Source organism: Mus musculus, chromosome 5 (genome assembly GCF_000001635.26).
Source record: "Mus musculus strain C57BL/6J chromosome 5, GRCm38.p6 C57BL/6J".
In the NCBI taxonomy this organism is placed as follows: Eukaryota; Metazoa; Chordata; class Mammalia; order Rodentia; family Muridae; genus Mus; species Mus musculus.
The window spans coordinates 142,741,483-142,766,175 of NC_000071.6; the positions used below are offsets into that span (position 1 = coordinate 142,741,483).

The 24,693-nt window shown below is 51.1% G+C and overlaps 1 protein-coding gene across 17 annotated transcripts in view; it reads right to left on the reverse strand.

The window, feature by feature from the left end:
• Tnrc18 (trinucleotide repeat containing 18) overlaps window positions 1-24,693 on the reverse strand; it is a 99,067-nt gene that overhangs the window by 16,881 nt on the left and 57,493 nt on the right. For 11 of the 17 annotated variants that reach the window (XM_030254452.1, XM_011240976.3, XM_011240977.3 and 8 more), the window contains 8 exons: window positions 24,431-24,606; window positions 23,569-23,705; window positions 23,287-23,415; window positions 21,508-21,679; window positions 18,229-18,589; window positions 13,899-14,177; window positions 8,898-9,152; window positions 1,921-2,348 (listed from right to left, as the gene is read on the reverse strand). In XM_030254452.1, the coding sequence (XP_030110312.1) occupies window positions 1,921-2,348; window positions 8,898-9,152; window positions 13,899-14,177; window positions 18,229-18,589; window positions 21,508-21,679; window positions 23,287-23,415; window positions 23,569-23,705; window positions 24,431-24,606 (1,937 nt within the window). Of the gene's footprint in view, window positions 1-1,920; window positions 2,349-8,897; window positions 9,153-13,306; window positions 14,178-18,228; window positions 18,590-21,507; window positions 21,680-23,286; window positions 23,416-23,568; window positions 23,706-24,430; window positions 24,607-24,693 lie in introns of those variants that run through there. The other 6 variants (NM_001122730.3, XM_030254450.1, XM_006504689.4 and 3 more) reach the window with 2 other exon arrangements.

Sequence of the window (24,693 nt, forward strand, 5' to 3'; positions counted from 1 at the left end):
GTTTCATAAACTCAGAGCTTTAGGCATATTAGGCAGGGGCTTTACTGCTGAGCCACGCACACCCCCAGCCCCTCACTGGGGGATTCTAGGCAGGGGCTCTACCACTGAGCCACGCCCCAGCCCCTCACTGGGGGATCCTAGGCAGGGGCTCTACCACTGAGACACACCCCAGCCCCTCACTGGGGGAGTCTAGGCAGGGGCTCTACCACTGAGCCACGCCCCAGCCCCTCACTGGGGGAGTCTAGGCAGGGGCTCTACCACTGAGCCACGCCCCAGCCCCTCACTGGGGGATTCTAGGCAGAGGCTCTACCACTGAGCCACACCCCAGCCCCTCACTGGGGGATTCTAAGCAGAGGCTCTACCACTGAGCCACACCCCAGCCCCTCACTGGGGAATTCTAAGCCTAAGGGCTTAGACAAGCACTCTATATTTTACTTTATTCAATAAAGACTCATTGAGGTCTTATTATGAATATCTCCTGTGAGCACCATTGGCATACAGAGGCTCTATTTTGCTGAGGGCCATCCTGTGGCATGGAGGGAGCAGCTTTATTTTATTATTCATTCAAATGCTATCAAAACCCAAGAAGAACAACAATAAGACCTTACCAATGAGTTCCAGCGGTCATACTCCTGGAAGGGCATTTACAATGGCTTAGCTTTTACCCAGTCACCTGCAGATGTATGTGAGACTCCCCAGGACTCTGCAGTGAGGCAGCCTCCTCCTGGCATCTCAATATAGAGATCTAGACGCTCCACCCTGCAGGTGGGGTGGGAGCTGACCAATGTCTCACAGACGGGGACAGCCAAACACGGGACTGGAAATAACCTAGGTGTCCAGTGAACTGTCACGGAAGGTAGCACCCACAGGTGCTGCCAACCTATGCCTCTGTTACAGGCTCTGAGTTGAAGGTCACTGTCTGGGTAACCAGCACACTGAAACTGCTTCAGACCTCGGGACTACGACAGGCATGGGGCAGTGGTAGAAGAATTCAGAAGTTCAAGGCCAGCCTAGGCTACAAGAGACCCTGTCTAAAAACCCAAACTGGAGCTGGCGAGACGGCTCAGTAGGTAATGGGCTTTTCATGCAAGCCGGGAGGCCTCTGCTTGATCACCAGGACCCACGTTAGGGTCAAAGGGCAGAACCTCTCCTCTGGCCTCTACCCATGTGCCAAGACACATACATAGCCTTAGCCAAACACACACACACACATACACCACACACACCATACACACACACACACACACACACACACAAAACATACACACACACACCACACACACACACACACACACACACACCATACACCACACACATACACACACATCATACACACACCGTAACACACACACATACCGTGTACACACACACACACATACACACACATCATACACACACCGTAACACACACACACACACCGTGTACACACACACACACGTACAAATCAAATATGTGCTATAGTTAGAGACAAGAGTCACCAAACCTAGAAACCATTTTTCTTTACAAGTTGGTTGTGTTGGTTCTTTTTTTTTTTTTTGGTTTTTTCGAGACAGGGTTTCTCTGTGTAGCCCTGGCTGTCCTGGAACTCACTCTGTAGACCAGGCTGGCCTCGAACTCAGAAATCCACCTGCCTCTGCCTCCTGAGTGCTGGGATTAAAGGTGTGCGCTAACACTACTTGGCGATTGTGTTGGTTCTTTTGTTATAGTTACCTCACACAGGGTTCCAAGTACTTATTCACATTTTAAACCATTATACTTATGTGATGAGAGACTAAGGCCCTCTGTCAGGAACAGGAAGAGGAAACAAGGTTTCCTTGAACCCTGAACACCAAACATGGTGGAACCTTCTATGGGCACACTACTAACATCAAAGCCATACCCCAAGGATGGAGACCAGGGGACCTGTGCCAGGGACCTTACCTTCCTGGGGTCCTTCCTGTCCTTGGCTCGCCCGGTGTCCTTCCGTGGGCTTGGGGCACCACCCCTGCCACAGCGGCTAGGCTTGGTTGCTGGCGCCGTGTTGCTGGTTGCCTGGACTGCAGCGGAGGCATCGTGTAAGAAGATGCGCTCGCTTCTGCGTCGCGTCCACAGGTCATCATCACTGGCCTCTGGCCCCGCCTCAAAGCCAGGTTCCTTGGGGCCTCGAATCTTCCGGGCTTTGCGTCCCTTCTCTGAGACCAGCTTGGCCTTGTCTGGGCTGGAGGGACCAGAGGCCCGGCTGCCAGGTCCGGGTGCAGCCAGAGACTGTCCGGGCTCCCCCACCCCTTTCTTGGTCCGCAGCAGCCCAGCAGCTGACTGCTTGGGAACCTTCACTTCACTCTCTGAGTCTGTGTACTCGAACTCTGTGCCTGCATGTGGGAAGGAGGAGGTAGGGGCTGGTGGGTAGGGTCTCCACGGGCCCCTCGTCCCAGCCACCTGGCCCTGCAAGGCCACCAGGAAGAAACCCACAGACCCATACCACCCATCGACGCACGCTCTCCTGTTACCAGGAAGAGGTAAACTGAGGCTCAGAGAAGGGCAAGGGTTGGCCCAAGTCCCCTATTCCCTACCCCATGGCTGTTCCCCACCTCTCACCCCAAGAACACCACTAAAATATGTAGGCCCACGGTCCACGCATGGCTCTTTCCACTGCCTCTCAGGAAACCCCAGAAACTAGGCAGGTTGAGGCAAACGCTGCACAGGGAGGCAGTGGAGAAAGCCCCAAGAAAGCACCAGGCCTGAGGCTTGTCTTCCTACATCCCGACAGAGTCCCTTCCTGCTCTTAGGGTCCTTAATCACCCAGGTCCACTCCCTACTGAGAGGCTCCTCAGAGGCCCCTCCTTTCATCCCCTGTAGCAAGTCATACATAATGAGGAGCCTCTTCCTTAAGCCCTGGATCTCTGAGACACACTACTAGACTTCAAGGCTACTCTCTCTCCTCCCTCTTCTACCTTTTCTGATCTTCAGGCTGCTGTTCCACTGTTCCCTCAGCCTAGGGTACAACCACCTTGACAGGAAACACAGGTAAGCTACAGCCCACCGGATCCCCCAGGGTACTCCCTCTCTGTCCACAAGCCCCCTGCCGACATTGTAACAATCTCACAGACCAGATAGCCTGTTGGGTTGACAGTCCCCTTGAAGACCAGCAACCCCTTAAAAAGGACCTGGGGGGCCCAATCCCAGTCCTATTGACTCTCAGGCAACAGGAAGCCTGTTCACAGAGACCCCCATGGGAGGCCCTCTCAGCGGCAGCCATAGAGGCAGGGATGGGGGGCGGGAAGCTTGGTGAACAACAGTTCCTTCAACGCTTAAAGATCTTGTTAATGAGCTTGCTGATAAGCTTCTCCCTGATGAACTACGTGGAGGAAGCAGCTGGAAGTGGAGGGAGGGGGCATTCTTGTACATGAGGAGGGTTCAGTCCATATAGTCAGGTTTGAGAGTTGAGTTTTTGGGGTCCTGGGGTATAGTGCAGTACTCAAAAGAGTTGCTTGCCTAGCATGCATGACGCCCTGGGTTCCATCGCCAGCACCGCACAAAACCTGCTTGGTGGTGCATGTGTGCAATCTCAGCACTCAGGAGGCAGAGGCAAGAGGGTCAGAAGTGTGAGGTCACCCTCGGCGTGTAGCCCCTGCGGAACCATTAGACCATTCTGTATGGAGCAGGTACTGGAAGCTGAGTGAGACCAGGAAGAAGAGAAGCATGCAGCTACAAGGGTCAGGTCTCAGCCTTGCACCCCCTACCCAGGAATTTGGAGCAAGGTATGGGGCGCATGTGCAAAAGAGATGGTCTCAGAAATCAGAAGAGAGAAACCTAAGAATCACAAAGGAGACAGCAAGAGAGGCCACGCCAAACTGTCTAGCCACACCTGGGAGTAAGCCTTAAGGCCAACCACCCAGAGAACAGCAGTGCTGCAAATAAATTTACTAAAGAGACCTAAAACTGAATGGGTCTGACTAAGACAAGTCCTGATAGGTCAACTCAGCTGTGATCCAAACTCCTGGGAAGAGTCTCAATGAAGGATTATGTAGATCAGGTTGGCCCATGGGCACATCTGTGGGGATAGTCTTTATTAGGATAACTGAGGTAGGAGCTGCGGCCTACTGGGGGCAGCATCATTCCCTAAGCAAGAGGAGGTAAGCTGAGCGCCAAAGCTCACGCATTCATTTTTCTCTTTGCTTCTTGATTGTGGTTGAAATGGGATCAGTCTTTTGAAGTTCCTGCTACCTTGACTGCCCTGCAGACTGTAAACTATGAGCTAAAATAAACTGTTTCTTCTTGTCTTTTATCAGGATAGTTTATCACAACAACAGAAAGGTAGCTAGGACAGCCAGTAAGATGCTCATGCTTAAGAGCTTGTACCAAAGCCGGACGTGGTGGTACAAGCCTTTAATCCCAGCACTCGGGAGGCAGAGGCAGGCGGATTTCTGAGTTCGAGGCCAGCCTGGTCTACAAAGTGAGTTCCAGGACAGCCAGGGCTATACAGAGAAACTCTGTCTCAAAAAAACCAAAAAAAATAAAAAGAGCATGTACCACTCTTGTAGAGGACCCAAGTTCAGTTTCCAGGATCCACATGGGAGTCACCTGTAACTCCAGCTCCTGGCAACACCTCTGGCCACTGTGCACCACACACATGTGCATATACTCTCTCTCTCTCACATATGCAATTAAAAAGAATATTTAAGAACAAAAAGGGAAAAGTTTATTAGTTCCTCAAAAGGCTAAAGGAACTTTACAAATTGCCCAGCAATTTGAGTACAGGAGAATTAAAACGTTTCCTCTCACACACAAACCCAGCACACAGACAGTTGAAAGAGTAGCATTAGCTACAAAAGCCTAAAAATAGAAACAACTCAAATATGCATCCACTAGCAAGCAGATGTGTCTCAGAGCTGTACCACGGAGCTATATAAAAACATGGCGTCCTAGCAACCGTTACTATGATGAACTTCAAAATCAAAATGAAAGGTGCTACACACAGGGCTACGTACTACAGGGCCTACCTCATTCTACATACTGTCAGAAATAGGTAAATACAAGAAGAAGAAAGAAATGGTTGGCTAGAACTAGAGGATCTATTTATTTAATTGCTTGCAGGGAGAGAGGGAGGGAGGGAGGGAGGGAGGGAGGGAGGGAGGGATGAAGGGAGACAGGTAGATGCACAGTACATGTATGAAGATCTCTCCTTCCTTCATGCACCGTGAAATACATGTCCCTTATACACATCACCTACATGATCATAATACTTGTTTTTAGAAAACTGAAAAAAAAAAAAAAAACCAGAATAACTATGGAGTGTCAGATAAAAGTGGATTTTAGAACAAAATATAATCCCAGAGAAGAGAAAGGAATACTTCTCAACAGTGAAGATCAAGAACTAACAAAATAATCAAAAACTTGCGTGTGCTCAATAACAGAACTACAAATACATAAAGCAGAAACTGACAGAATTAAAAGGAGCGGTAGTGAACTGTGCAGGTTCCAGTTGCAGATCTTAACGCTTATCTCTAGTACAACGGAAAAGAGTAAGTGTGAACTGTAGAGAACCACGCGGGCGTGACTAAATGGTTAACAGAGTGTCAGTACACATTACGCGTTTACCTCCTAAGAAGTACCATAGAGTTTCAAATTAATTTCCTTTTTCATTGAAATTATTGAATGTACTTTCCAACTAGAATGGGAGCCAAGCAGAGATCTGCAAGAAGACCAAGCAACTACCCTCAGATGTCTGGAGAATAAATAACTTTCTGAGTCATCAATGGATCAAAGCAGAGATCACAAGAGAGATTCAGAATGGTCCCTGAATAATGAGAATCCGCACGCATCAAAACGTGGGAGATGAAACTGAGGCTGTGTCTTCAGAGAGGTTTGGATCTCTGAACAAACGCTTCTTTTGGAAAAGAATAAGGTCTCAAATCAGTGACCTAAGAGGCTACTCTGAAAAAACAGGAAGTGGCTACAAATGACTGACACGCCCAAAGAAAGCAAAGGAAGCAAGGATCAGCAATCAGTAAGTAAGGAAGCTTGTCCATCAATCAGGCCTGAGGACCTGGACTCAATCCCTGGAACCCACACGGTGGAGAGAACCGACTCCAGAAAGCTGTCTTCTGATCGTCACACAAGCACTACGTACTTCACACAAGTACATGTCCACACGCACACATGAATGCATGCATACAAATAAATAAATAAATGTGAATGAATGAATGAATGGGAGAGGGGAATTAATGAAACAGGTAAGTTCTAGCCAGGCTGATCAAGGGAGAGTATATCAGCAATAAGAGAAGAAAAATTACTACCAACCCTACAGACATTACAAGTATGGGGTGGGGGTGAGGGGACACTGGCTAGACAGACGGCTTAGTGGTTAAGAGCACTGGCTGATCTTCCAGAGGACCTAAATTTAATATCCAGCACCCGTATGGTGGCTCACACCATCTATACCTCCAGCTCCATGGAATCTGATGCTTTCTTCTGGCCTCCATGGGCACCAGGCACACAACTGGTGCACATACATGCACACACGTGGGCAAAAGACCCACCTACATAAAAGTGTAACAGGAGCTGTAGCGAGAGCTCATTCAGCAGCTAAGAGTGCTTGCTGCTCTTACAGAGGAGTCTGGTCCTCAAGTAATGTTGGCTTCCATGACGAGAAGCAGTCTAGTGATCTAGTAACAGTCCGTATGTTTGATACCTCACGCTGGATACCACTGAAGTAAATTTTGAGAAACTTGTGTCTCTGAAAGACATTAAGAGGTAAGTTGGCGAGGGAAACCTGTTACCATTTGCTGGTGATGATCATGACCTAAGAGATGGCAATAAGAGACTAAAATATCTTCTGCTATCTTCTGAGGCACCCCCAGAATCATGCATGTGTCCCGCTGTCTGGACTAGAGGATGTTCTACATAGAGCTGCCCCAGTGACAAGGTTTCCTTTCAAAGCTAGAAGTTGCTGCCGGAGAAATCTGGAAATAAAATTCCACAAAGTGAATGGGAGGAGAGGTGGCCTGCACTGGGTCTGGGTTGGAGGTTCACATACCAAGCATTAGATGACTTCATACATTATCTGTGAAAATGCCCAAAGCTCTCAGGTTGAAAAAGAGGACAAGTCTGGCTCAGGATACTCTGGTAGAACTTCCAGAAGGATTCGTACACAGAGAAAAATGGAGGAGGGGATTGAAGAAGCATGAACAAACCAACTAGGGGCCAGCAAGATGGAGCAACAGAAAAGGGGGTCTGCCACCAAGCCTGGTGACCTGAGTTCTATTCCCAGAACCTCTGACCTGGGCATGTCTTCTGTGGCATGTGTGCACCTGGAAACATACATGCAAAGTAAACCAAAGTAAAAATTTTTTAAATGCTTTAAGTAGTTCGTTTAAGTGGTGGTACACAGGATACTGCTTCTACATGCATCAAAGAATAAATACATGCTCATCTGTAGAGGGTGGTGCAGATGCCAGGGGCTCACTGCTGGTCAGAAGGAAAGAGGCGGGACTTCCTAGTCCCTGCAGGCAGGCTAAGAGATGCAGGAAGAGGAAGGGGGTCTTGATTATGCTTCAGAGGGAGAAAGGTGACCAGCCATGTGAGATCCTGGGTGGAGCAGCCATAGGCTGCTTCCCCAGGCAGGAGATCAGAAACACAACTAAAACGAAGGCAGTTTGGGGTTGTTGAACAAGGAAAAGGTAAGCAGGTCACGAAGCAGAGGGCAGGTTAAGAGGTGCTAAGCGTACTGGGGAGAGCACGCTAGCTGCGGAAGATTAGAAGAGCCCACCAATTGAGCCAATAAGGCAGGTTGAAATTGAGTAATGTGTGTGTCTGTGTCTTTCATCTGTGGATCCAATATTCTCTGGGTGGGGGGCTGGTAGTGCAGTCTGCCCAGGGGTAGCAAAAACTACACACTACACTCATCTACTGAAACAAGGTGGTAATGGTCTGAAGAATATGCCACAATGCTTGACTCCTGGTCAACAGCCAATGTAAAGCCTCAAGACACCAGGGCAATTGGTAGGGAATTTTAGGGAGGAAAGAAGGAGCCGTGGGTAGGAGAATTGGGGACATCTTGGGAAAACCTCCAGGAGGCTCCACAGAAACCTGACCCTCGTCACACAGAGCCTCTGCCGAAGGCCTCATGTCTACTCCACAACCCCTACTTCAGAAAGGGACCCATACTCCAGGCTGGCCTCCAACTTGCTGTGTGTTATAGCTAAGGTTGACCTTAAACCTCTGATCCTCCTGCCTGAGTGCTGGGATTGCAGGCATGGACCACTGCAGCTGGCTCATGTGATGCTGGAGATAGATATAGATAGAATACAGGGCTCTGCGGGCCAGGCAAACACGCTACCAACTCAGCTGCCTATCACCAGCCCCAGGAACCATGTCTACTCTAATGGTTGGGGAAAGAACCTTTGAATTCATCAGGGACACAGGGCTCAGACTCACGGACGTAATGAAAGTGAGGCAGGGACAGCTGAGTCCCCTTCCCTAACGTCCTCTAAGGTAGTAAGAGAACAAGCCTCGGCATGCCAATCCTGACTCCTCCAGCCACCAGCTTCTGGCCATCGAGGCCACTCTCCTGCCTCACTGGATTCAGAGAACTTCTCCAATGATGTGGGCAGAATGTTCTCCGTGCCTCTTCTTTCTGCGTCTCTCTCTGTCACTATGTTTTTCTCTGCCTGGAGACTACTAGCCTAGGGTGGCCTCTAGTCACCAGCCCTAGGACAAGGCCTTCCCTGAGCCCCTGGAGACCTTTGAAGTACTCGCATCTTTAATGAAGGCACAGGGTGAAGGAAGATACTCTTACATGACCATGGACATGAAAGTAACAGCCCAAGGGGTTTCCAGCAGTCAGGTGATCAAAGTTCCACCCAGCTCTCCTGCCCACCGCTGAGCCTCAGTCTCCTTATCTGTGCGATGGCACTCACCCAGCAAGCTCTGTCGCTCTTCCTTCTTCCGGGCCTTCTGCTCAGCTTCCAGCTGTACCACAGACAAGGGCGGCCCCACGACAGGGCTGGGGAGAGCGCTGGCCGCAAAGCGGGCCAGCAGCCCCAGTCCACTCTCCTCCAGGCTTGGCGACAGGGCCTGTTCCCCAGCACCCAGCCTATAGCTACCAATGCCTTCCTCTTCCTCGTCTTCCTCCTCTTCCTCTAGCTCTTCCTCCTCCTCTTCTGAGCTGTCATCTGGCATGCAGAAAACAAGGAACGAGTGAGAGTCTTGACTTGGGTGCGTACTGCCCCCCACCTCCTCCCACCACCCACCATGGCTCCAGTCTCTGTCTTCACCAAGGGTCGCCGGGGGAAGGGTCCAGAACCAGCCCACAGTCCCACCCAAGGCCCAAGGCCTCTACCAGTCACCCACACAGGGGCAGCCTGGGGAAGGGAGAGGGGTAGCTCTGGGTATCAGGATGGGCTTCTGGGAGGGCAGCACCGACATGCTCCTGTGCTGTAGGTGGGGAGGACAGACACACAGATGGACAAAGACAGGAGACAGCGCTCGTCACGGTCCACACACACACATACACACACCCCGACATAGACGTGGAGGCTGAGAGAGGAAGCAGGAAAGAAGAGAGGCAGAAGAGGGGAAGGAGGAGGGAGGGCTGGGGTCAGGCTAGGGGGTCTAGACAAGGGGCCTGGAGTGTCTTGATCAGCCAGAGGTCATAGGGCTGTTGGCAGAAAGCAGAATTTGATCTCTTCCTGGAGACTAGGGACCCCCCCACCACCACCACCAAAGTCTTATCCCTGAGCAGAGGCAGAACCTAGCACCCCCCCATGCTAGGGAGCCTCTCTGAGCATAGGTGACCTTCTAACCCTCCAACCCAGCTAAGAGGGTCTGCATCCTACGTGGCATTGCCTGGTGTGGTGGCCCATGTCTGTGGTCTAAGCACTGAGACAGGAGGATTGTGAATTTAAGGCCAGCCAGGGCTACAGAGTAAGACCCTACTTCAAAAATAAAAAAGGGGCTGGAGAGATGGCTCAGAGGTTAAGAGCACTGGCTGCTCTTCCAGAGGTCCTGAGTTCAATTCCCAGCAACCACATGGTGGCTCACAACCATCTGTAATGGGATCTGATGCCCTATTCTGGTGCGTCTGAAGATAGTTACAGGGTACTCTTACATAAAACAAATAAACCTTTAAAAAAAAAAAGAAAGAAAGAAAGAAAAGGAAAGAAAAGAAAAGAGAGAAAAAAGAAAGAAAGAGAAACAATACCACGAGTGAGCTCAGACTGCCCTGGGGGGAGGGCAGACCAGCTCACTCAGCAATAGGGAGGCTCCCTAAGACCAAACCCTCAGGCAGCACTGGAGACTAAAGTCGTCCAGCCAGGTCTCTGCTGGGGCAGAGGCCAGTGTCACTCCAGCAACTGACCCCACTGGCTCAAAGGCTGGCAACCCCTGCTAGGATGGGCAATGGGGCTGGCTCACAGAAAACAACACTCAGCACTCCCCTAGGCATGCAACCTAACTCTCCGCCAGATGGTAAGGATACCCTAAGGTTTCAAGGGAAGCAGTACCCAGGAGCAGGTAAACACCAGCTGTGATCTACCTTGAGGGCTTGTACACTGGGGCCCAGGTAGGGCTGAGAGGCTACTCTGGTCTGGTAAGCCATGGTAAGATACACACATCTTAGGTGTGAGGGCTGGACAAAGGTGATCAAATACTGCTTTTCCTGCTAAGGCCCACACCACGGCTTGGTTAGATAAGCTAGCGGCCAAGGTGGCACCAGCTGTGCAGAGGATAGAGTTCTAACCAGCGAGTCTATGACAGGGAATCCTAGCTTTTGCCAGGCCAGCCAGCTTGGGACGGGAGGTGGGAATATCTAAGGAAGGTCTGCGTAGGAGATAGAGAGAAGGGGAGAGAGGGAGAGGTGGGGGAAGTTGGTTAAGAGGGTGCGAGGAGGGAGGTGTTCCCAGAGCGATGGATGAAGCAGGCTGGGGATGCCAGCGGGGCAGGCAGGGGCAGGCAGGCAGTGCGCACTTGCGATCAATCACATTGCGACGTCACATGGTTCTGTCTCCGCCCCAGTGGGCCACAGCGGCAAAGCAGGCTAAGTGTAGGCAGACTTTTTTTTTCCGGCAGCCTGGGTAATCTCACATCAGGGCTCCCTGGAGTTGGCCAATTTGGGTAGGGTGGGCAGGGGATGGGAAGGGTGGCTGGCTGGGATTGGGGATCGGGAATTTCCCCTTTCTAAAGACTCCCCCTCTGTCCTGGCTGCTCGGCTGTGGAAGTCCTAACCATTCTTTCCATGAGGACGCTTGGGCGGTAGGCTTCATCGGCAGGGAGGCAAGTGTGAGTCCCTGCTCTGGGTTTCTGAGGGCCATTGTCAGATCCCAGAAAGCCAGGAGCAAGCTGGTCTCAGCAATTTGATGCGAAGGCAGAAACCCAGAGTTGGGGTATTTTTTTCCTCAAGAGGGAAACTGAATTATCCTGAGGTCTCCTGTGGCCCTCAGGATGAGGTGCTTGACAAGACTCATGCAGTGTCTCTGACTGGACCAGCATCTATGAGGACAAGGAGACCTGAGAGACCTTGCAGGTCAGGGTTTCAAGAATTTCTGGAATTGTCTATACCTGGATCCACAGAGCTTGCCAAGCGTAGAGGGGGAGAAAAGTCCCAACAAAGACTCAAGGGAATGCAGGAGGAGGGGGAAAAAAACTTTCATGTCAATAAATATTCTTTTAAATCCTGGCTCAGGGCGAGGGTAATTGAGTTCCCAAAACCTGATAAAAGTCAAAGTGATATGCTGCTGCCAGACCCGGTGGGGGCAGACCCCGAGGAGGGGGAGGTAAACAGAGAATAGAAAAGGAAAATGGTTTTTGCCTACCTACGGAGCAACGAGCCAGGCTCGGACTCAAACTCAGTAACCCGCTACGCCGTCTGCCCTACTCCCAGCCTTCGCTTTGCGTCCAAGTGCAGCGTGAGAGCAAATGCGAGAGACCGAAACAGACACTCAAAGCATCATGGGTAGGGGTCAAGGGTTGGAGGGATGGTCAAGCTGCTGGGAGGAGAAAGCAGACATACTAGAAAAGCCACGCCAATCAAGTGTTTTAGTACCAAAGGGGTGGGAGCCATGCCCTGGCCCTCATCTCTCCACATGCTCTGGCTGGGCTAGCATCCCTTGGTACTGACTAGAGGGCACTAGGGATGCTTGATTCTGTGTGGTCTATGCTGGAACAGAAGCAGCTCAAAAACTTCAAGGCTGGGACCCTGACTCTAAGGGCTGGTAGGCAAGGGTAGAGGTAACCACCCCAGATCATGAGGAGGGAATAGGGGAATAACCAGACTCATCCACAGAAGGCAGACAGCCTCTTGGTGGCCCAGGTTGTGCTTGGCTCCGGTATTACAGGAACAGCCCAAAAGGCACCAGGTCCCCGTGTGACGTCACTCGGTCACCCCAAAACTCGCCTCTGCCAATTTGGACTGCTGGTGTGCGAGGAGAGGAGGTGGGAACTGAAGGAAGACTGGCCAATAAGAGCAGAGTCCTGGTCCCAGAGGGCTCAAACAAAGTTATGGTCCCATCCCAGGTTGCTATGACCCCTCCTCCCCTCAGGACATGGAACAGTGACACGGTGCTATCCATCTGGGGACTTTCAAACTCTAGCTCTAACGAGTTACCCTGAAGCAGCCCCTGGCTAAGGGGTGATGCCCAGTTTCTTCCCTTGCAGGGACATTTTCTGATTGAAGGGTCTGCGGGCTCTCGAATTTCTAACTGTGGGCTACAATTCTGGTGTTAGAAAAGTGGGAGCCAGAATGTTCTTTTGGTGTTGGGCCCCTAGGCTGAGCTGAGGCCAGACAGACCTCAGTCCAGCAACCCCAAGAAATAGCATTTTTGACCCTCAACATGGCAACCGAGCCAACACTTTCAAAATTGAACAAGGAAGAGAAAAAACAAACAAACAAAAACCCCAAAACACCAAAATCAAGGAGACGGCCAATAGGCCTTGACTGCCCGCATGCCCTTCAAAGCAGAAAGATGTGTTAGCAAACAAGTACTGATAAGTTAATTGTTGTTCTTGTTGTGTTTTTTTTTTATTTAAAAAAAAAAACCACAGGTGGGTAGTAGCAGAAGCTTCCAGAAAAATAAAACACAGACAAGCAGCTTAAAAGGAAAAAAAAACAAAACAGATAGATGATACAACACTGGACTGTACACCCGAGAAATGGAATGAGTGCCGGAGATACCAGGGATATTGGAATAACAGAAAGGCAGTCCACCATGCCCGTGGCTTCCAGAGTGGGGACGAAGAGCGGGGAGAGAGGAGGGGGAGGGAGGGATGAACGGAGGGGGGACGGCAACCTAACGTCTAGTTAAGGACATAGCAAGAGAAACGAGGCACACAGTTTAGTTAAAAATGAACTCGGTATGTTTAATGAAGCTTGGCATTACCAAAACCGCGTACAAACAGCAAGTCACACGCCAAGTCCCACACGAGAAGTCCCTTTTTGTTTTCTGTGGGGTTTTTTTGTTTGTTTGTTTTTTTGTGTTTTTTTGTTTTTATACAAAATGTTCCTTGGGCAAGCCTCCGCCAGGCTCATGCCAAGAGAAAACCCAGGCCGGCCTGGGGTATGGAGAAGGTAAGGTTGGGCTTTTGGATCTGGGAGGTGGGGGGGTGGGGGCCCTTGGGGAGGACTAGTGGAGTGCAGAGGGAGGAGGGTGAGAAATTCTGGGAGACTAAAAAACAAGTCCGTGTAAGAGCTCCCTAAGGGCTGGCTAGTGTGTTATCACAAGTTTAAGTAAAAATAAAAAGCAAACACAAACCAAAAATATAGGCGGATAGGGCAGGCTACGCTGCCAAAAACCTAGACGGCTACAGCCATCCCTGCTGTGCGCACACACTCTCGCACGCTCGCTTGCTCTCTTGCTCTCTCTCTCTCTCCCACCCACTCTCGCTCTAAAAACATGGAAGGTTATTTTGTGTTTGGCACTAGTAACCTTGGTCAAAGGAGTCCTCCTCGGAAGAGTCGCTGAAGGAGGAGCGGGCCTCAGCCTCTCGGAGCAGCAAACAGAAGGACTGCTTCCTGCTGGTGACCACCTTGGGTTTCAAAGTCCGGGGGCCTGCCAGGCCCCTCTTGGTCAGCTTAGGGCCTGTGGCTGGCTTGCTGTTCTTGGGCACCATGCCACACAGGAGGGACGAGGTCAGTTTGGAGCTGGAGGGGCCCTGGGCAGACCACTCATTCTTCAGGAAGTCTTCGTCTTCGTCAGAGTCCGTATCTGCAGTTAAAGTAGGTTTTATTTGTTTATTTGTGTGTATGTAGGTGTTCTCATGTGTGTTTGTATGTGTGTGTGTTCATGCATGAATGAGTATGGGAACCAGAGGTCAACCTTGACCTTAGATCCTCAAGTACCCACCATCTTTTTAAAAATGTTGCTGTGTTTTAATTTGTTCTGTGTGCCTGTGTTTATGTCTGGGGACAGGACTGTGCCAGGGAACACACGAGAGACTCAGAGGACAACTTGAGTGAGTCTGTTCTCTTTTTCTAGTTTATGGGTCGCAGGAATTGAACTCGGCTATGGTGGCCTGCGCCTTTTCTCCTTCTCACTGACCCCACCTTGTTTTGTGAGACAGTCTCTCGATGGGACCTGGGGCTTGCCGTGCAAGGGAGCCCCCATAGCCTCCTTGTCAGAAGCATGCACCTCCCCGCTTGCCTTTTATGTAAGTGCTGGGGCTGAGGATTGAACCTGGGTCTTTCTTCCTGTCAGTAGCCTGGGCCACAAATGTGTTAGAACCCTGGGCATGTGTGGCATCCCAGCTCTCCTCTGATCTGACGTGCACAGCTTGGATTGACTGCTCAGAGGTGAACCGGGCCCTTTCCGCTGCTGCTGTCACCTGCCCTGGGTACATCCACTTCTCCAATCACAGGGCTGGGAAAACTAACATTCGAGCAGCATTCAGAAGGAGGACCCTACGATACCTACTGGCTGAGAGCACGTGCTTGCCTCCACCCTGCAGATACATTTCATACAGCCCAGTGGCTGTTTTGAGAAGACACAGTTGACAGGGACCAATTCTAGGCACCTCTTCTCAGCCCCTTGTTCAGCTTCTCAGCAAGAGCAGATCGATCCGGGCTGCAGGTGAGGGTGCTCACTCACACCCATGGCATTACTGCGTAGCCAGCCCCGCCCCTCCCTAGCCCCTCCTTTCCATCGGAGGGCAGGTTGACCAGTTGACTGCAGATGGCTTTCTTTCTCTAAGGCTCTGGTCTAAACGCACCGCTGTGTTACCAGGATTGGGAAATGAGCCCAATGAAAGGGAGACTCTTGGTCCCTTCCAACTTCAACCCCAAATGTACACCATCTTGATCTGCTGCTGGGCTGCTGACCAAGGCGAGAAGAAAGGGCCCCAAAGACAAGACAGAAATCCTTGATCTGCTTCAAACCCACACAGAACAAAATAATGCGAACACATACAGTTGGAGCCTGGCAGTGCCTAACATCTTCAAGTCCAAGAGAAACATGCAAGGGCAGGGGTATCCCTAACACCACTGTACCGATAAACTCCACTCTCCACCACAACCAGGACCCCAACTTCAGGGGGTGCTCACCAAACCACCAGTCCTTTACCATAATATCTCCCCATGTTCATGTGCACGTGTATGTGTGTGTTTTAGCGGGCACACTCACATGCATCACAACACACACGTGGAAGTGAGATGGTTCTTGGCTCTCCTTCCATTGTAGGTTCTGTGCACTGCACTCAAGTTCGCAAGTTTACACCTTAAGCGCCAACCACTGAACCACCATCCCCTCTCATGTGTTCTAACTTGTTCCTTCCAAGGCCAGGGAGGGCTAGAAGTGACATTCCACCAACCTGGCCTTCCATAAAAATACATCAGGTATGACATGACGTTCATGTCTTCCAGCCCCAACTGGAAAAGCAAGAGGCCACTGTTCCCTTCCACTTTTGCCACGCGCCTTTCCAGCTCCTTCTCTCCTTGCACCTGTTCAGGACCAGAGACTAAGTGACCAAGCCATCCAGATGTATCTGGATGTGAGGGGCACTGCCGCTATCGCCATCTAACATGTTCCTGGTGCATAAGGCTGAGGGGTGGGTGGGCCTCATACCCATTGGAGCATCATTGGTCCTGAAGACCCACAGGTCAAAGACACCCCCCCCAAAAAAAAAAAAAACAAAGTACATGATTCACACAACACAGCAACTTAACCCTATGGCCAGCACAGCCCACCTCTCTGAATATGAGCTACTCACACCCGGGAAGCCTAGAACAATGTCTCAACTCCAAAGCTCATAAAACCATGAGTTTAAACTGTGTGCCAGCACTTGGGGTGGGGTGGGGCGCAGGCAGAGAGCTCTGGGAGTTCAAGGCCAGCCTTAGCTATATAGTGAATTCAAGGCTACACCATGAGACCCTGGAAAAAGAGTGGGGGGAAGGGGGGAGAGAGAAGGGGGAGAGAGGGAGAGAGGAGGAGGAAGAGGAGGAGGAGGAGGAGGAGGAGGGACGGGGGAAGGGAGAGGGGAGGGAAAGAAGAGGAAGCACTGAGTTGAGGACCTGGCCCAGCAGTTACAAGCATCTGTTCTTCTAGACAACCCTTGTTCTGTTCCCAGCAACCACGTGGTAGGTAACTCACAGTCGCCTGTAACTCCAGCTCTAAAGAATCCAACACCCTATTCTGACCTTCAGGCACACCCATGTACAGACACACACACACACACAAATCATTTTTCAAAAAGCAAGCAAAGCACACAAAGGAAGCTAGGCGCGGTGGCGCGCATCCGCTATCCCAGCTCAGGTGGTGGAGGCAAGCAGATTGAAAACTCAAGTTCAGACCAGCAACTGTTAGGAGTGGGAGACACAAGAGGGAAACTCGGGGCTAGAGAAGCACTCCTATTTGGCAATGTCTAGATCCAGCTCTATCCAGATCAACTTCCCAGCACTACCAGCAAAAAACGGAGAAGAAACACACGTGTTATTTTTTTTTTCAGTTGACATTCAAACTCATACACACACACACACACACACACACACACACACACACACACACACACCTCTCAGGAACCAGGGTCCAGCCAAGTCTAAAACACAGCGAATCTGACGCAATATATGCAAACCCTGCAGATACCAAGTCAACCTCTGTGACACGGACCAGATGGGAGAAGCCACTCCTGCCCTCCTTGTTCCTGCCTGCCTGAGACATCAGATACCTGTCCACACAGAACAGGTGTGTACCCATTCCCCTGTCAAGCAGAGGGCCAGGGCACACACAGGCCAAGGAGAGTTGCCTTGCTTTAAAAACCCACAGGCATAGATGGAATAAAAGCTCAGTCAGCCCCTTGGTCCTGTAGGCTTCTCCATATCCCTTGCTCCCTAGTCACACATGGCTACTGTAGTAGACAAGGCCAAGTGAGAACACATCTGGCCACGACAGCCAGCTGTAATGGGCAAGTGGATCAAACAGGGCCTGGTCCATTCCAGTTCATCTCTTCCTACTTAGGCTCATACTTTCTTCTCCCATTTGTGGATGTGTAGGCATGTGTGGATGTGTACACGTGTGTGGGTGTGTGGATGTGTAGACGTGTGGGGGTGTACGCGTGTGTGGATGTGTAGGCATATATGGATGTATGGGTGTGTGGATGTGTACACGTGTGTGGGTGTGTATACATGTGTGGGTGTGTGGATGTGTAGATGTGTGGGAATGTACGCATGTGTGGGTGTGTAGGCATATATGGATGTATGGGTGTGTGGATGTGTACACGTGTGTGGGTGTGTATACATGTGTGGGTGTGTGGATGTGTAGATGTGTGGGTATGTACGCATGTGTGGGTGTGTAGGCATGTATGGATGTATGGGTGTGTGGATGTGTAGACGTGTAGGTGTGTACACGTGTGTGGCTATGTACATGTGTATGGGTGTGTAGACACGTGAACGGGGACACACATGGCACAAATGACCCGCGTCCTACAGGCAAAGGAACCCATCATCTCTAGCCCATGGAAGAAGTTACTCTCCAGGACTCTAAGCTAAGTGGCTACCAACTCGATGGCACAAGGTCTTCACAACGATGGCTTCCAGTAGGCCAGTGGAAGGCCAGAGACTAACATCTGCTTCTGCCCACCGATCACCAATCTGTCCAGCAATACATCTGCCACTCAATGGCGAAATTCCCAGTTTGGGGGCCACTCATCTAGCCTCAGGCACAGGGCAAAGCTGCAAGAAACCCTGAAGTCCCTCAGAGGAGGGCAAGAGAGATTAGGAGCAGATAAGACGAGTGTTCACCATGCGGTGAAGCGCAAGGCTGTACTTACTGTAAGACTGACTGCTGACTTCCGAGGCAAATGGAGAATGGACAGACTTGGGCTGGCCTCTGGCCTGGAAGCCCCCCTCCATCTTCCTGGCTTTGGAAGCTCTTTTGTGTTTACCTTCTCTGGAGGGTTTCAGAGACAAGCCGAGTCCTTTGGCCAGTGCTTTCCTGTCCTTGCCCAGCAGGCTGTCATACTGTGTCAAGAACCTGCCACAGCCCCCACCGGTTTTCGGTTTTCCCCCGGGGCCGTCGGAAAACTTGAAGGGTGACTTCAGCTTGTCTTGTTTTGTGAGGGAGAGGGCTCTGTCTAGCTTGCTTGCCAACTGCTCCTGGTCGCTTGCCATCTTTTTTTTCTTAATCTTTAGCTGGGGAAGGAAGGAAGGTCACAGTTTAAGACATACAACCAAATAGCAAAGTGAGTCTCAGGTTGAGATGCTTAGGAGACTGGGCTAACTACCATCCCATACCCTTTAGACGTGGTAAACTGCTTAACTAGTCCTCAGCCCTTCCATCTAAAATGGGGCTGTGTCTGAGCATCACGAGGCCATCGTGAAGATAGACAACCAGGGAAGTAAGGTCCATGTAACAGGTATTAGGGCCAGTGAGACGGCTCAGCAGGTTGAAGGTACTGGTCACCATGCCTGATGACCCGAGTTCAATTCCCTAGGACCCAGATAATGGAGAAAACAGACTCTGACTTCTGAGGGTACCTGACACACATGCATACATGAACACACCCATACATCCCCAACACATATACCCACCCACTCACACATGCCCATACACACCCACACCCACCCACATATGCCCATACCTACCTACCTACACACACACACCCATATACACCCACCCACTCACAACACACTGCCACATCCACACACATCCATATACGCTCACACCCCCACATGCCCATACACACCTACTATACCCGCATTCACCCACCCATATACACCCATACCCACACACCCACACAGGCCCCATACACCCACATATGCCCACACTCATACCCACACCCACGACTGCACCACCATCCCCCACACAAATAAACAAAGTGAGGAGTTAGATGGTGCAGAGATTAAGATCCTGTAATCTTTTTGCAAAGGACCCAAGCTCAGTTCCCAACACACAGCCCCCTGTAACTCCAGCTTCAGGGGACATGACACTCCCATAGGATGCACTAATTTATAGATAACAGAAATAAGTCTTTTTAAAACACAAATACAGCCGGGCGTGGTGGTGCACGCCTTTGATCCCAGCACTCGGGAGGCAGAGGCAGGCGGATTTCTGAGTTTGAGGCCAGCCTGGTCTACAAAGTAAGTTCCAGGACAGCCAGGGATATACAAAGAAACCTTGTCTCGAAAAAAAAACCACAAATAAAATAAATAAAAGCACTTACTAGAAATGCCTTGTCTGGGGTCTGGAAAAATAACTACATGGTTAAGAGCACTGGCTGCTCTTCAAGAGGTCCCACGTTCGATTCCTAGCGCCCGCAAGGTGGCTCACAACCATCTATGACTCTAGTTCCAGGAGATGACACCCTCTTCTGGTCTCCACGGGCCGTGAACACACGTGGTACACAGGCATACATGCAAGTGAACACCCATACACATAAAATTTAAAGGTTTTAAAGATGCCTGGCCTAGTAATCACTTATTAAAAGCTGTTGCCATGGCAACAATCCTGGCTGGCACCCGCCTTCCCATCCTGGCTTTCCACAGCCCTGCCTGACAGTGCCTATAGAACTCTGAAGAAGCAGGCTACAGATGGGTTGGAGAAGGTAGCTGGATGAACCAGCCAGGGCTGGAAACAGCCCAGAGTGGGGCAGATCTGCTTTCCGTCTCCGCTTCCCACGGCAGCTGCCGGAGGCTGCTGCTCAGTCGGGACCAGCCTGTCCAACTGAACAGGTCAGAGCTGCCAAGAAAACGCCCGCCCGGAGTGTGCCTTGGATGCCTGGACCAGGGAGAATGATTAGAGATTTCACAGATTAAATTTCTCCTTGCACGTTTATCGCCAACGGTAGTCATTTGTTGAAATGAAATGTGCAGTTTCAAAGGCATTAACGCTCTGCCATTTCTGTGCGCTAGCTCTGTATCTTTAATCAGGCAGCGATTGCAGGAGGCAGGGGAGAGGCTGGGATGGTGTTGTTGAGATAATTAACAAAAGCGTCTCTCACCATGACCTGAGAAGAAAAGAGATCCTGGTGTACAAAAACCAGCAATCTTTTTATGCCTTTATCTTACACTCTGATTTATTTAAGATTTTATTTTTCTGAAAGAGGGTCTCACTAGGAAGCCCTGGCTGAACTTGTTATGTAGACCAGGCTGGACCTGCACACTCCACCATGACCTGATATCTTTTTTAGTTTAATTTTATTTTTTTGTATATATGTATGGTGTGTGTGTGGGGGGGGTGCGTACATGTGCACATGCATGCGCACGCAGGGGACATACATGCATTGAATGCACGCAGGCAGAGAGGAGAGTACCAGTGGGTATATTCCTCCTTCCCTCTCTCTACCTTATACACTGAGGCGGGGTTTCTCATTCAAGCTAGAACAAGATCCGGAGCCAGCTGTCCTGCCTGCTCTCAGGAGCCAACCTCCTAAGATGAGGAATCACAGATCAACCCCCACACCCACCAGTGCTTATAGTAACTCCAGTTATTATACTTGAACATCAAATGGTTTACCCACTGAGCCTCTCCGTAGCCCCCAAACTGACTACCTCCCCCATCCAGTCCTTTTACGTGACATTTCCCCTCTGATGACAAAAATCAATCAAAAGATCCCCTTCCCACAAGGCTTCACGAGGCAGAACATTAGCATTCAGAATCACGGTCCGTGAGCACACAGTCTCAAGGCTCTGTAGCGATGAGAAATTACCCCTGCAGAAGTCAGCCTGAATCACAATGGCATCGAGCCCAAGTGCAACAGCAAGGTGCTCATTAAACAATTACACTGCTAAACAACGGAGCTACCGCTATTTGGTTACGCACGTGTGCTCTAACCTCCCGCCTGCCGAAGCAGAAGTCTCAGCGCACACAACCCGATGATGTAGCTTTTAGCCCTACCTCCTCCCCCTGTTCCTTTGCCAGGTCCTTGATCTTCCTTGGGCCTTCTTTTTCTCCCAGCAGTGAGGAAGCTAACTCTAACCAGTTCTCTACAGAAGCAGGGCTCAAGAGACCCCCATGGAGAAGGTTGAGTTCTTCAGGTAGGACCTATGGTCCTCCAAGTTGAGACCTTTGTCCCAGTAAGTAAATCCACAAGGCTGAGCTGTTTACTGACCTGACTCATAAAATCAGATGAGGAGTCGTGATCGTCCCAGCTCTGGTTCCTGCTGCGGGCTTTCCCCATGCCCATGAGGGCCTCTTGCTCCTCCTCGGGCCCCTTGTGTCTCTTCCTTATCCCCGCTCCCAGATCATAGTCGTCTGATGTCAGCAAGGACTTGCTGCTCAGCCTGAAAGCCAAACACACCATGAGGGTCAGCACCTCGGCCAGGTCACGGGCAACAGGGAAGGCCAATGTACCCATGTGGCCCTGAAGGGTTGGGCTCTCCGGGTAAAAAGAAGAAAGGGTGGTGGATGCCAGGATAATCAGTGTGGGGAGACAGGTTAATGCTAGTGAATGGTGTGCACAGAGAGATGGGGAAAAGAAAAAAAAAACTTCCAAGTCAGCATCCTCCATCAGCCTCTCCCTGATGGGGTGACAGACAGACAGACACACACACACAGACACACACACAGAGTAAGTCATATCTTTACCAAAATTGCACCAAAAGCTAAGTTTGGGAAATCTTAAGGTAATCTATACACAGAGAGATGGGAGGAAGGGGAAGGCCTGCATTAGCCCCCTTGTCTAAAGAGCAGGGACACAGAGACAAGTGTCTCTCAATTTGTGAATCTGCCTTGATTCCCAAATGCTGGGGTGACAGGTCTGGGCCACCGCACCCCACCGCTTTGTGCACGCTAGCCAGTCACTGTACCTGGCACGCTCTAGCCCCAGAGTACTCATGACTGGCTTTTGGGGTTTGGGGCTTTTTTTTTTTTTCTTGGTTTGGTTTTGATTTTTTGTTTTTTTTGTTTTTTTTGAAACACATGAGGAAGCTGAAACTGGAGGCTCAGAAAAGCTAATGCCTGTCCAAAGTCACAGGAGGGGTGGGGCCGGGACCCCATCAGTAAGCTTAGTATAATCAGTAACACATTTCGGGTTCCTGGGCCTGCACTGCTGATGACCCGGGCTGCTTTATCTATTCCCCATCATTTCTTGTTCACCGTCTCCTGCTGCTGGCGATGGACATATGTTCACCTCTTGTTCTTCTTCCAGTCAGGAACATCCAAGGTTAACTATAAGATGCCGCAAGACGGGGGCCATTCTCTCATGACAAGACCACGACCATCCTACTACTCTGCCTGTGGCCACTCCAAGACAACTTTTTGTTTCCAAGCACTTGAAACAAGCACCTAGAATCCACCCACTCTGATGTACCAACCCCTTTCCTTAAGCACCACATCTGGCCTGCTTACACGTATGCAGGGGGGCTGAGCCCATCTGGCAGATGCCTAGCCCTGGAGAAAAAGAGCCCTCATCCCAGCCAGCAATCAAGACAACCTCAGGAGGACCCCTCTGAAATGGCTGCAGTGCCACCCAAGAGGACCTTGTCCCCAGAGAGCAGCCCTGGTCTCCTGTGGAATCCCAGGAGGACAGTGTTGTATCCAGACTGTCCTAGAAGCCTGGAGTTGGATGGTACTTCCGGTAGGGAGGAGCCATGGAAAGAAGCAGAAGTTTGTCTCCAATGGTGAGGAAGTGGTTGGGGCAGAAGGCGGGGCCAAGAGTTCGGGTTAGAGTTAAGCCACTGAGGGTCTTTCCAATCTCCTCTTGGCTCACCCTCCTGGACAGGGCAGCAGTCCGGGCTCCCTGGGAGCTGCCGTTCAGGGATCAGAACGCCAGGCACGACCAGGTCCCCTGGCGCCCAGCGGTGGGCGCCGTCCAGGGGGGCCCTGCTCCTCCCCTCCGAGCTGGGTACCAGTCAGTCCGCAACCCACCGAGGGGAGGGGCCAGCCTTACTTTCCGCTACTGCTGTGGCTCTTCCCTCTCTTGCAGGGGGGCGACAGGGCGCTCAGGGTGTGGGTCCGTTTCCTCGGCCTGCCAGGGCCTCTGCGTGCCAGGCTTCTATGGGCATCCTCGTGCCTGTCCCTTAAAAAGAATTCACAGGCTCGGCTAGGAACCTGGGGTGGGCGGGAAGCGGAGTGGGGCACTTGGGTCCACGCACACACCTGACCACTACCAAAGTCGACCTACGGACCAGCTATCCAGGATGGGGCACAAACTGGGGAGAGAGACACTCACCCCGAGTCCCGGCGTCTCTGGAGCTTGACCAACTCCCGCTGTTTCTCTTTGTACCTTCGCTGGACCTCTGCCAGCCGCATCCGGAAGTCCAGCTCTAGCGCATCCATGTCCTCCAAGGAAGATTTCATAGCAAACATCTGCAAGGGGTCCCGGGAGGAGAGAGAGGGAGACAAATGAGGAGGGGAATGCTGTCTGCTGATGCTTGAATCCCATTGCTGCCCCCTATTCTGCTTGGTTTGCTTCAGAGACAATGTCTCATATAGCCCAGGCTGGCCTTCAACGTCTAATCTTCCAGTCTCTTCTTCCTGAGTACTGAGATCACAGGTGAACACCACCATGTGCAGTTTCTCCGAGGCTGAGCTCAAACCTAGGGTTTCTGGCATTACACTTGGGAGTTCAGGTTGGTGTGGAATTCACTAAGTAGCATCACCTGGCCTGGAACTCTCATATCCTCCTGTCTTAGCCTTGCACTTGCTGTTGCCTAATGCCAACCTTGCCGAGTGGCACCCACACTTAAGATGACACGACTAAACACTACCCAGAAGTAATGGTCTAATGAGATAAATAACAAGTGCGTTATTTACACACACAGGTTCGAAGTCTGTCCTTCAAGCTACCTGAGACCACAAAGGCAGAAAAGGGTAGTCCCAGGCCTCATTTCCATTATGCTTTCATGCTGATCCATCACACAGTACCCACAGGACAGGCCTGACACCGTGTGAGAACAATAGGAAAGCCAAGAGAGGGGAGATGACCAACTGAGGGCCACATAGCAAAAAGGTGAAGGTAGCTGGATGGTCGGATCCTGCCCATCTGCCTCTGCCTCTCAGGCCTCCGGGAGGAAGGGAGGACAAGGGCTCACCCGCTCTTCCTTCTTCTGCATCCAGCTATATTTCTTATTGGAGTTCAGTTCACGCGGAAGCCGCAAGTTCTTGAGCGGGTCTGAGAAGGGGCTCTCCAGCACCTCCTTCAACATGTGGCTGCTGGCTGCCAGCAGGCTTTCGAGGGAGGGTCGCACCACCAGGTTTGGCTCTGGATCTGGGGAAGGGAGAGAGGTCAGGGAAGTCAGTGCTGGGACCTGACCACGGGCAAGATGGCCGTACCCATGCAGCCAGCCATCAAGAG